The 13,752-nt window shown below is 38.3% G+C and overlaps 1 protein-coding gene across 2 annotated transcripts in view; it reads left to right on the forward strand.

Annotated features, from left to right (window-relative positions):
- RGS12 (regulator of G protein signaling 12) overlaps window positions 1–13,540 on the forward strand; it is a gene marked incomplete at its 3' end in the record, with an annotated part of 84,574 nt that extends 71,034 nt beyond the window's left edge. The window contains exons 17-18 of one of the 2 annotated variants that reach the window (XM_084204157.1): window positions 912–1,529; window positions 13,179–13,540. In XM_084204157.1, coding sequence (XP_084060283.1) covers window positions 912–1,529; window positions 13,179–13,540 — 980 coding nt within the window. The remainder of the gene's footprint in view (window positions 1–911; window positions 1,530–13,178) is intronic. The other variant, XM_084204155.1, reaches the window with a different exon arrangement.
- Between the last annotated feature and the right edge of the window lie 212 nt (window positions 13,541–13,752).

A 13,752-nucleotide genomic window follows, 5' to 3' on the forward strand; every position in this document is an offset into this window, starting at 1 on the left:
TTAAGAATTACATATTTTTATATGTCTATGTTTTGTACCAAAGAGTTTGTTTATTGTTGCAATGCTTCTTTTTGAGGAGTGGTATAATTCTTGGCTTACAATTGATAAGTTTCTTGTTGCCAAGTTTTGAAACTTTTTAGAACAGTGTTGATCTACTATGAGTATTATTTATAGAAACATATTAAACCATTGGATATCATTAGGGACATGATCAGAAAATCACTTCTAATTGTGTTAAAGCCTCTTTAAAAAGCTGCCCCATTGCTTTTGGTAATGGCTCCTTGGATGGTTACTGACTATCTGTAAGCTACTGATTCATTGCAGCTCCAAGTAAAATGGGGTTACTGAAATCATCATCTGATCATACCCTGTGATGATAACATCCTGGTTTAAACATCCTACACCATGAATTGAATTGAAACGGTGATAAAATATAATTACTCTGAGAGAAAGTCAATATTACGAGGAAGTTTGCAACATTCTGAATCTTTGAATGTTCAAATGGCATGCTATTTTTGAGTTAAGATGGGTAAAACCCATCCAGAATATAAAAACGTGCACCCATTGTCTGTAAGACTAGAGCCTTGTTTTGTATAAAGAATTAAAAAATTCTGCATGTGTGTACAGATTTATTAAGTGCGTAAAATAGAAGACGTGTTCAAGGCTCAGTGAATTGCAGCTGTTCTAAACTGCAAAACTCTTACAATAGCAATGCTGATGGTCTTAATTATAGTGATGCTAGTGAACATTGCTGCAATTGAAAAAGTTCCTAATTAACATGGGATCTTATTTCAAGGCAGCATTGAAAGAATTGAAGATCTTCATGGAAAATAAATGTGCTGAAAATGTACGTTTTAATAGCATTGCACTTTCTGACAAAAACTTGTCAATTTTGGGTTTTTCCCCAATAGAATTTTTTGAACTCATATCCAAAGCACAAAGTAACAGAGCAGATGACCAACGTGGACTGCTAAGGAAAGAAGACCTTATTCTTCCTGACTTTCTTCGTTTACCACCCACTGGACCAGAACCATCCTCATCTACACCCGCAGGTCCTAAAGGCCTCAGCAAGCGAGTTTCAAAAAGCGATGGCAGTGATGGATGTACATCACCCACTGGAAAACAGGAGTCCCTGCAAAACTTTAATGAAAATTCAGTAAAGAAAGTGGGTTACTCAGAAAACAAACATAAATCTGCTTTGGCAGCACTCCACAGCCAGAAGACTTTCAGTGTTCCTTTTAGCCCTCCGTTGTCTCCCATTCCGCACGCCCCGGAGAGCAACGCCGCGGTGTGGAAAAGGCAGTCCAGAGAGCTGCAGGCTGAAGGCATTCAGATGGTAGATGATGAGAACGTGGCAGACTTGACTCTTGTGGCTGAAGGAGATATTAGCAGCCCTAACAGCACTTTGCTACCACCGCCACCACCAACGCCACTGTCAGACATCAGTAAACTCACGGAAGCCAACTATCCGCCCCCAACTCCTTTTGCAGGTAATCAGGAAAAATCTGGATTTCAAAGATCCAATTCAGGTATTTCTAGATTTTAATAGTCTTTCCTTTTGTGTAAAACTACTTTTCCTTGGCACTGTTAATCAGTATTTGGCACCCGTTAAAGCAGCAAAGAAAATTCTCTCTGCACCTTAAATTTTTTTTTTTTAACCAAAAAAAGAAGGAAAAAATTTTAAATTGCCTTAGTCTGCTCTAACTGTATTACTTCTGGTTGCCTTTAACAATGTACTTTTGTTTGGATTTGGCATGTAACCATAAATGGCCACATGCAGACAAACTTTTGAAATACATCCACGTGCTATAATTATCTCATTCACCCTCAGAGTACAAAACAGGATATCAGCATTTTGAGCTCCATAGCACTGTTGTGTTCCAGATTTTCTGATCCATTTCTCATAATGAGATACATGATTAGGGTTTGGAAGTTCAAGTACTTTAACAAAACCCCTAATTATTGAAAATTGCAGTATTGTTTATGATTAAAATTTTAAATGGAAAAGCCTCAACTTAGGATATATTTCACTAATAAATTTGATATTTGTGACCAAAAAAAATGTTATTTTTTTTAACCCATACTTTGCTACACAGAGAAATAAGTTGCATCTATCACACTTTCTCCCAGAATATTCACATATCAAGTAGCTTTCTAATAGATTTTAAAGAAAATATGTAACTTTTTTAGGATGTAAGTTTCATGGTCTAGCAATATCACAGAGCAATATTAGCCCAAGGCTGAAGTATGGAATTTCTTTATAAACATGGACTCTAATAACAATTGCTACTACCAGAAACAGGAATTTGAAGACAATGGGTGTCGTGACATTGACATTTACAGTCATTGTACTGTGCATTTTAATGTAAAATATAAGAAGAGGTATCTATGTGCTACATTTATTTTTGATGTTTCACAAACATATGGTGCCATATTTGTATGATCACATTTCTTTGTGATGTGGGAATATACATTTTAATTATTTATCTTTTTACACAGAGTATTTGATACTGTTCTTTATCTGTATGGTTGATGATTTGTAAATACTTCTTTGGTTGTTGGATGCTTATAAATGGCAATGCAAATTATTTCATCCTCTTGGCATTTTAAAAGCCAATTCCTTTATTAGTAGTATCTGAGAAATGTTCTATTAGCGCTACCACTTAATTTCTGAAACTGAGTATTAGACGGACTTGTAACCAGTGCCTATGAATAACAGAACCACAAAATGTACTTCAGACATATTGATGTATATATGCATAGATTTGTGTTGGTGTCTTTCTGATAATATGTCAAGTGTACAACATAGGTATCAATTTGCATATTTTTCAGTGAGAACTGTTTAAAAAAACCATTTGCACTTAAAAAAAACTTCATGAATTTACAATATTTTAATGCATGCCATAAGTTTCTGTGTAACCACTGTGCTGTAGCTTTCCCTTTTCCCACTTTCTACTTTTTACTTTGTAGAAATCTTTGTGTAGTTTTCACATGTATTTTGTATCCTTGTTCTCTCAGGAGTAATAAATTCTAGCTCTAGTTACGCAAACTGGTTTTAAGCTTTCATTTTATTCATTATTTTAAAAATTTTTAGTCCTGGATTAAGAATTCTGATCGAAATTACCTTCTTATGACAAACAGATAGATATGAACTAGCAATTACCATGAGACAAAGCTGACAAACATTAGATTTATTAATAATTTAGACATCCAAGGGCAAATGCTGTCTTGAGATGCTGATGGGTCACATGTGAAACCCATAGCATTGGCATGTGCTCCAGAAGGCAGATAAGACAGGAGATTTCTTTGGGATTAGTCATAACAGGAACTCCTGAAAGGAGAATTTCTTCTGTCTTTGGGTTCTTGGGCTAAACTTTATATTCATTACTTTCCTTCTTATTTTAAACTAAAGCAACTCTTCCCTGGTCTTTTAAGAAGTGAGCTGGGGATCTCAGCTCATTTGATGTGGAGTAACCAAAGTAACCACCTCTTTATTTGGTAGACTTGGGTAAGAAATGAGGGGTTGGTTGGGTGCTGGAGACCACACTACTCTTTTCACTCTTTGAGATGGGTCCTACATAACAGCGCTGGGAAGCCGAATTAAAATAATTCTGCAGAGAGGCATGTGGTGCTGTTAACTAGGCCTCATTGTGTTCTGGGGAATGAAAATCCAGTTTTTCCAAAAGTCACTGTGTTCTCACATATTTGTGGGCCTCCATGAAAGAAAAGAAAGCAGTTGAAAGTCCTGTAGCAGTTCCCCTTCTAAAACGATTCAGACTTTTTCACAACAAAGAAGTAATACCTTCCATATTTAATTTAATTTTTTAAAAATTGATTTTAATTGGCATGTATTTCAACTAGTGTTCTATACTTTCAGCGGTGATTGTGCCTTATTATTTTGTCATAGTCACCCATGAATAAGTAATCAAACTAATTTTGCAAAACTGAAAGTCTAAATTTCTTTTAGCTTTCTGACAAACCAGATTTTTTTTTAGGAATAACAAAAATGTTTAAAAAAATATATAAAACACCTTCCATTTTTTGCTACAATCTTATTGCTTATATTAGCTGTATTCTACAGTCGTCACACAACACACAACTATTTTATGGGAACTGTATTCCATAAAAAACCGGTGATTTTATGGAAAAAATGTGGGGTAAATCAAAACTTTTCTATTTTCATGATCGGGGTTTGCATGGAAAGGCTGATGATGAAAATAATTATAATAAAGACTTCTGGAAACTCTCTCCAGTCAAGAATTGAAATCTCAAAGGACTAAATCATTAATAATGGTTGCTTTTTTAAGTGCTTTAATGGTTGTTCATTCATAACCCCCATCAATGGAAATTGCATTTCTGATTGGTTTATTCAATTACAATGTTGGGATATAAAGACAGATAATGACTACATAATTTGCAGAGGTCTCTAGTCTTGGTTCCAAATTGGCCGAAGGACAAATGATGTGTGTGCTTACCCTGCACATTTTGGGCTTATAAATGCTGGGAAAAGGACTGGGAGGAGTGAAGGGGTCCCTCATGTTCTGCAGGGGGCAGTTTGCTGATGTAGCAAAGCCAGGCCAATGTCCATCCCTCTAATGGGTAACGCTTGAGGTTTTTTTCACTTGATGATCTAGAAAGGAAAATATGAACAATGGAAGGCAGAAAAATAAGGTTTGCATCACTCTGAGCTATTGAGAACACATTTTCAAACTCAGTTCTTAACTTTCTGAAATAGTGAAATGTTTTTATACTGTATTAATACTTAGCTATGAAGTAAATAGCAAATTAGTTAGCAACACAAGAATCATTACTGATTCTAGTTGCGTTACTCATCAAGAGAAAATGTCTTTATTTTGAATAAGCCTGCTAGTTCTGGCAAATTTCCCACTTGAAAAATCAGAGGTTTCTGGAATCTGAAGACATTCTTTCATGTCTCTGCATATAATGGTGGTCCCATCTGTGGAAGAAATAATTATTGTGTGGTGTGATTGGCTTGAAGTGATGCATTCATTTTTTGAAAGTGTTAAAATGCTAATTTAATCTCCTTGGCTTTTGTTTTGTTTTATTTTTCTTTTTTTAATTGCCTGGTATGGTCTGGGTACTTTGAATGTTGCCCAGTTTTTCCCAAGAGGCTGGGCACATGTGTTACCCATGGGCAAAGGCAGACTCCCAAACCTGTAGTCTCCTCAAGAGCTGTGAGTATTAAGCCACAGGCCTCGCACTGGGTTGTTTATTCAGCAATATTCCACTGGTCTGAGTTGTTTGTGATGGTTTTTGCCTCTACTACAAAGTAGGTGGGCATTTTGTCACGATAGCAACTGGGCTGTTTCACTAAACTGGGCTGTTTCACTAAACACCATTTCAACCTGAGATAGGACAGTTTGCAGCAATCCAGATTGAAGTGCTGTAGATTTGAGTCCAACAAATCTACAGACTGTAGATTTGAATCCAACAAATTGTTCTTCCTTCTCTTAAAAGACATCCCTGTTGTTTTGGGGGCTTTTTTTTTTTTCAGCTAGTGTGAGAATTATTCTCAAAATGACACTAGAGTTACAGTCAGTGGAATTGTCTGCCAAGTAGGAAGGTATTTTTTTTTTTTTAAGGAGATGTATAGACTGGATCCAGCAGTGCAACTGAAAAGGTTATTCAAAACTACCTTTTAGCTTATGATGCCATTGCTTAAGATAGAGTGTCAGCTAGGGGAAATAAAAGCATGGTGAACTCTTTGTAATTATGCTTCAATAGAATATCTGTGGAAGTTAAAAAAATAATTTAGATAGTCTAAAGTTATATAGCTTTTTTTAAAGAAACCGCTCTGTTTCTGAAATAGATTTGTGCCCTCAAAATAAACTTGCTTACTTTCTTATTAGAAAGAAATCTTTCAGAAATGGAATAATTAGTACCAGTGCTAGGATGTTTTTGTTGTGAAGGATAAATGATGCAGAAATAAAATGCAGGGTAGTCTCTCAGAGTCTGGTATAGGCTATTGTTCCCAAAGCCCAAAAAAAAATAAATCCCCAACTGATGTTCTTTTATTATTCACAGACAGGATGCAGTATCCCACAGCTGAAGAATAGAGATCAGACAATTAGAACAGAGATCAGTGGTATTTCTGTGCCTTTTGCTTTCTTGGCTACTAAATTGTTCAATTCTAATGGTAATGAATTCCAAGTGGAAAAAAGTTTGTGGTGGTTAAGGAGATTAAGAGGAAATTAAGAGCAATCACATGTCTATCTTTAAAATTTGAAAATAAACCTTTTGTTTTGTAATAAATGATACAATATTTTATGTAGCTAATATTTTATATAATCTCTTAATTGATGTGGCATATTTTAGAGACAGTCCAGTGGTGTTCCCTGTGTAGATCATGATAACCACATGAATGAAAACACAAATAAAAATTCAAGAAAAGGAGGTGATTATGACATAAAGGATGCAAGAATAATGTAAATCATTATTTTTAACAAAGGCTGTTTTCATGTGGTAACTTATATCCTTTACTGGTTCTATGTAAATTTATAGAAGATAATTGGATTCTGGATCAATATAAAGAAGTACCCATGAGAATCCAGAAATACTAAGGCTGGGATGTGTTAATCCTCTTTTAATCAGAGCATGATTAAATGGGAGAATTGCATGTAGTACATGACTGTGATCCACAACAAACAGAGGAGAAAGGGAGTTTAGAGTAGACAAACAGGAAGCAAGGAAGACCTTGGGGGATAATTATTTGAAATGTAAACTTATTTTGATCAAGCAACAGGATAAACACTTTAGAAAGAATTGCAAATTTTATCACTGACAGGATGAAATGTTAGAAAAATGACAGCTGCCCTTTGAACCAAATGCACGTGGGCTAAATCCAGATCTATTCAACCCATGGCAGCATTTGGATGATGAAATGAACTTTGCTGAATTATTGGTGAAGTGTAACCGGTAGCCCAGCAAAACCGCATTTTAGACTCTCATAATTGAAAAATAACCTAATGAATGGCAGATTAAATTAAAATGGATCCAAGTAATTCAATCCACTATCTCCCAACGTAGGACTCTGCAATAATTAAACCTGCTGTTACCAACCACTGATGAAAAACCAAAATGAAGGTTAACAATAAATGCTGGAAGATCACGCTGGGAGCTGAATATGTGTAGGCTGCTGCAGAGTTGTTTTATCATATCTACTGCTTGGAAACTAGTCAAAAATTGTTTCAGTTTTAGCAGTGGAGAAATGGAAAGTTTGGGCAAATTGGACAGTGTTATTGAGGGCACACATGTCTGCCTGGATCAAAATTCAGAACTTTTCATTTAATTTATTCGTGGAGCACTCCTGGATTTTAAATGATGTTGTGTGCAGTTCCCTTCAGCTGCTGTTGTAGCTGTGTCCCTGCCCTCAGCAAACACAGGTTGCAGTGCTCCCTCTTTTGTGTCTGTGTGCCACTGGTGAGCTCCCTCTTCCATGTGATATTCCAAATTTGTCTTTCTGAACAATGTTTGGTGCTTTGTTCTTCTTGTGAATGCTTTGGAGATGAGTGCAGTAAAAGGATTTCCATCTGCCCATTTCTAAACTTAATGCTGCAAATGTACTCACAAAATTCCCAGGAAAAAAGTAAATAAACTGGTCATGTATAATACTGCTGCTTTGTAGCACAACCCATTTCCTGGCTCGATGCCTTCATTTTACTGAGTCAGATTTCAAGGCACTGAGCATATGCTGCAGTTGCTGTTTCATCATGCAAGTGAAATTCAGCACATAAAGTCAAATTTCCTTTGAAAAGATTTAGCATAAACTGTAGGTAGGAATCTTTTATTAAGTCTGCTTTCCCCTTGGTGCTGTATCAATTAAGAGATAAAAAGAAGGAAACTGCCAAAGAAAATTTAACCTCTGGTATTCTAAAACTTTGATGTAAAGTATCCTTTTCCCTTCAGAAGCATAAATCACTGTACAAACTTAAAAAAAGAAAAAAAAAAAGTTTCTTGCAGTAGTAACAGTATGTCAGGCAGTGTGGAAGTCATTCATCCACCACTTAAAAGAATCCATGTGTGGGAGGGCTAATATGTAGAAGTAGCATTTCCTAACAGTTTAGGACAGAGAGGGAAAAGTGTCTTTCTGAGTGTGAAACTGCCAGATTATGTCCATGTTAAGGAGAAGTTATTTATATTGTTGTATTTCCAGGACCCTGAAATAGAAGTGACTCTCTATTCACCCATTATAGAAGTGACCATCAAAGGGCTCCTTTTTTCAGTCTCATGTAAGAAAAAGCTCTCCAGGCAGTGTGGCACCACCTTGGGACAGGCTCCAGGAGTCAGAGGCTGGAACAGTGTCTGCCCAGACTCCTGTGTCACATCACACCCCAGAGCCTTGCTGCCTGGGAGACTGATTGCATCTGGGGATGGAACATGGCTGTAAATCACCAGCTCCAGGAATTGCCCCTGAAAACTTCAGGCTTCTTTTCAGGAGTTACATTCTAAGTTTTATGAAATACTTCAAACAGATTTTTATCTGCTCTAAGTCAGTACAAAATCATTAATCTGGAGCTCATTCCCTTTAACTGAGATCAAATCCTCTCTGACATTAGAAGTCAAATGCCTGGGATCAATGGTATGAAAATCAGCAGGATATTCTTGTTATCTTTCAGTAGAACTTAGAGCCATCTAAATAGTTAATGATTTTGACAAGAACAGAAGTATTTTAGCAAAGGTAGAATGATGAGTGAAAAACTCAATTTACATGAAAGAGATTTTATTAAAAATTGTAACTAAAATTTAGCATTGAAAAATGCTAAAATTTAACATTGAAAATAAGTGCATTTATTGATTATGGTATAGAAACCATATAACTGCAAGGTGTTGTAGGCCTTTAAATCCCCAAGCATCTGCATTAGGGTTACATGATCCTCTCATCTACATTTGGCTGTTAATGCTGCTTCTGAAATTTCCAGGTTTTTTGTGACCTCGTCTCTGTGAGGAATTTGGCCAAATGCTCCCTTATTCCTAAACTACCTGGAAGACAATGTCTTGTGATCTTTTGCTTATATCTTAAAGTTTGAGGATTATTTAATACAGAAGATTTCCCTTTGCCTTTCTCTATAAAGATAGTTCTCCATAATGATAATATTAAATTTAGAGTGCTTGAGAATAATACGCAAAATCCAAATATCACAAAAAGAGAATTCAGGAGATCAGCCAAAACAGTGCCTGATTGTAGTCATCTTTGGAGAAATGCAGATGGGTGCAGTTAAGCCTTCTAAGCAGTCATTCACAGCAGATCTCTGGTTTAAGGACAAAAGATGACCTGCATCTTCCCATCTTTAAACCAGCTGGAACACATTGATGGGATCAGATGAACAGGAACATTTCCCAAGAGCTGTGTGGAATGCTTAGCATGGAAGGAGATAGGTGTGAATGTGGAATTCCAGCCTGGAAATTCACCTGTGTGACTGCTGCCATAAGCAGTGTCTTCCTTTCTCTACTGAAGTTAGGTAGGATCTCTGAGAGATCAGATTTGGGAAAATGTAGTAACATTCCTGACATGCTGCATACCTGGCAAAGCATCTGCAGAGCTCTCCATGGAGGTATTCATCACTTCAGTCAAGAATACATGAAGAGAAGTTTTACCTGTGAAGGCCCTCTGCACCTCAGATGGTGCCCTGCACACCTAAGTGTCTTCAGGTATTTGTTACTCAAAAAGAAAACATCAGGAGGAGACCAGTGTAAGAGTGTTACAAACTTCATTGAAACCTCATTATAAAGCTCCACTAAGTGCATGCAAATCTTGAGTCTACTTGAAAACTTGTGGGATACATTTATACACAAGCTGGTTTGGCAAATCTCGCCTACTATTTGTGTTAAACAGCCTTGCTCCATAAAAGCTTTTTCTTAAAAAAATGAGGAAAAATGTACATTGAAATTTTTTTTCTGTGTAGTGCTACTCTTGAAATCATCTTCCTATTTAGGGAAGATGAGCTAAGATTTTCTACCCTGACAGGAAAAGTGAAACCATCTTCACAGTATCCTCCCTTAGTAATCCCATATTCTTTTGAACTGGTATTTTAGACAAGATGTTCTCTATTACTGCCCTGCCTCTAGTAGTAATTTACTTGATGCTGCAGAGAGATTGCTCCTAAAAAGGACATTAATAGAAAAATATGTCTATAATGCGGATGTGCTCTTGTTCAGATGAGCTTATGTCTTGTGAGGCCTGAGAGCAAACATTGACCTTATTTTTCTGTGTTCCTGTTGGGCAGCTCGCACACCCAGTTGCTTTTTGTGCTGACTCAGTGACACCATAATTCCAGGACTTAATGGCATTTCTCATATTTAACTGTAGAAGGGCTTAGCACCCAAATAAATACAGCAATACTTGCACCTTCCATAGAGCTCCTCAGCAGGAGTTTCCAGCTCTTTCATCTCTTTGCCCTGTTGATGCAGGCTGTGTCTTTTGACTGTGGAAAGTGTTTCAGCCTAGTCCAAGTCAACAGATATGAGACCTTCCACCCCAATCAATCAAAGATGTTCCTTTCCATGACATTTCACAGGAGGATGTTCTCAGTGCTGGGACAGCTGAATGACTCATGCTCTGTCAATGCCATGTATTTGTGGCAATTTGTCATTAGTAGGCATTTCAGCAATTTGTAGTTCTTTTAAAGCAGCTTGAAAGGAGAATCACAGGTCTTCCTCAAAGGGCGTAGAATAGTAGATTAAAGAGATCAAGAGAACAATTCAGTACACTCATGTTGAGATAAACGTTCCAGAACAGAAGAATAGCATTTTGCAGCACAGCCAGGCAAGCAGCAGTTAAAATTAAGGCAATGTTTAGTTTCAGTAGGGAGATTTAAACACAAAGTGTAATATAGTCCCATTAAATGTTAGCTGCAATTTAGCAGGCTGAAGTCATGCTGGGCTAGCAGGGCTGGGAGCTTTCTGCCTCTCTCTGCTCAGCTGATTTGTTTGGAGTTTGATCTAATTCCTCTGAAAACACAGCAAGCATTACTGATGTGAAATACCCACATTATTCATGTGGGGTTTCACTGTAGCTAAAACACTAAGCATTGCACTACTGAGGATTTTAACTTATTTTTCTTAAATAGAAAGCTTTAAGCCTCAAGAAGACCCTGGAGTGATTTGATTGAAAGTGTGTGAAAGTGCTTTTTTTGTCTTTTTCATTTGCATTTCCTCCATTCTCCATATCAAAAAGTTCTTGATTACGGTGATTATACATGGAAATTTATTTTCCTTGCAAAAAACTGTACCAATCACTTCATGGAATAAACACAAATAAAATATTTGAAAGACTGCTATGGAATTTGACCACACCAGTCTCATGGGATTTGTGTGGCTAAACATGCTGGTCAGGCATATACTGTGGCCCAAAATTTTGAGAATGTCAGATAAGATGGTATCTTTTAAAAGATGGTTAAGAAGATATATGGAAAAAGGGAATTAAATATGAGATGGAAGTCCCTACTCAGGCCTGCTTTTGTCCCTTGAAAGTTTCTCTCTTTTTTTCTTGGCTCTCAGTTTGATCTAATGAGAGCAGTTCTCTGTCTCTGAAAATGTTGCCCCTCTTTATATCATTATGGGGGGAACCTCAGTTACAGAAACCGTGTTGCTAACTGTGGTGTGGATCCTGAAATCAGCTCCTTGTACTTTGCAGGGTCACACCTAACACAAAACTGGCTTTTGGAGCCCAAGGGTTTGAACTGCAGCTCTCTTGGGATAGCGATGGCTTTGTGTGCGTAGTCTAGAGATGAAAATAAATCCTGGCAACTGTGATTTTAGATGTAACTCAGGTGTTTCTTGAGTGTTTAAAGCCCTCAGACCTCAGAGGGTTGTGCAGCCCTTCAGAGGCACCTCAGTAGGCTGGAGAGATGGGCAGAGAGGAACCTTCTGGAATTCAGCAAGGGCAAGTGCAGGGTGCTGCACCTGGGGAGGAACAACCCCACGGAGCAGCCCAGGCTGGGGGCTGAGCTGCTGGGGGGCAGCTCTGCAGAGAAGGGCCTGGGGGTCCTGGGGGACACAAGCTGTCCCTGGGCCAGCAGTGTGTCCTTGTGGCTCAGAAGGAGTCCTGGGGTGAGTTAGGAGGAGCAGTGCCAGCAGCTCAGGGAGGTGAGCCTGCCCCACTGCTCATCCGGAGTGCTGTGTCCACTTCTGGGCTCCTCAGGACAAGGAACTCCTGGAGCAGGTCCAGCAAAGAACTGCTAAGTTGGTCAAGGGTCTGGAGAATCTCTCTTAGGAGGAAAGAATCAGGGAGCTGAGTCTGGTCAGCCTCAAGAAGCAATAACTGAGAGGAGGCCTCAGTTTATAAATATCTGCAAGGAGAGTGACAGAGGATGGAGTCAGGCTCTGCACAATGGTGCTGAGCCATAGAACACGAGGAAATGGGCAGAAACTGATGCACAGGAAGTTCCACATGGATATGAGGAAGAACTTCTTCACTGTTCTGAGCAGGAACAGACTGCACAGAGAGGGTGTGGGGTCTCCATCACTGGAGATATTCCAGAAGCATGGACACCATCCTGAGCCACGTGCCCTGGGATGACCCTGCTGCAGCAGGCAGGTGGGACCAGATGCCCCACTGGGTTCCTTCCAACCTGACCTGTCCCGTGATTCTGTGAAGTTGTTTCGTTTATTCTTGTCCTGTAAACTGAGGATAATTGCTCTGTTGCAGTTCAGGACAGTGACCTGCAGCTTCAAATAATCCCTTACTAGTCTGCTAGAGAATTAAGCCCTAGCCAAGTAGGAATACTATCTCAGCAGGGTCTTGAAGAGCAGTTCAACTGAAAGAACATCTCCCATTCTGCCCCAGTGGAAGGTCTGTGTTCTCCTTCACCTTTGGGTTTGCTGCTGTGAGAACTTTTTTGTTCTAGAGGTGTACAAAGTTATAATCAATAGTTATTTTTAATGAAGTGTTTTAAAAAACTCTGAAAAATGCTACTTTAAGGCAGATACGTATTAGTATTTCACATTTATCTTTGAGATCCAGTGTTTAGTTACCTACATGGTGCATCAATAAGTCTCTTGGGTCATGAATATCCCAGCTGACTGCCTTTAGGGCCTCAGAGAAGGTTACAATCAATGTTGAAAACTGCTAAAACCAGAAGATACATAATTCTCTTCTTTTGTGTTCTTTTTTTTTTTTTTTTTTTTTGTTTTTGTTTTGTTTTTAATTCTTCTGCTAGGTGCAAACAGAAAGAAAAATGATTCACAAGGGACTTCAGGAAATTCCTATGAGCAGACCTCTCACAAAGCAAAGGCCAGCAGAGGCTGTAATCCTCCTGGTGTGAGAGGGAACCCTGGAATGGAGCTCCCTGTGAACAGGATCATTGATGTGGATGGGGTCAAGCTGGAGGACTCTGGGACACGCTCCTGTGATGATTCTGAAGGGAACCTCAGCTTTGAAGGTTACATCTCTGAACTGAGGTCTTGCCAAGGGAGGATGAGGACTGGAGTGTACAGGACGTCAGACCTTCCATCTCTGATAGCTGTCAAGAGCGAGAAGAATAAGGCCACTGAGAATCAGTACAAAGCTACTTTTGTTTAAATCTCTGCTTTTAATTAAATTTTCTGGTATTTTGCTTGGCATCAGCAGCAATGGAGATATGTATTAGAGACATGTTTCTGCAAGATGTAAGTGGTTTTCAATATCCACTTGCCTTCAAAGAGCTGGCTAGAGACCATCACTTCTGATATGAGTTGGAAGTCCTAGAATGAAAAAATTGTATTCCAATGAAAGTATTGAGCTATTTGGTTTTG

This window comes from Fringilla coelebs, assembly GCF_963513975.1.
Source record: "Fringilla coelebs genome assembly, chromosome: 4".
In the NCBI taxonomy this organism is placed as follows: domain Eukaryota; kingdom Metazoa; phylum Chordata; class Aves; order Passeriformes; family Fringillidae; genus Fringilla; species Fringilla coelebs.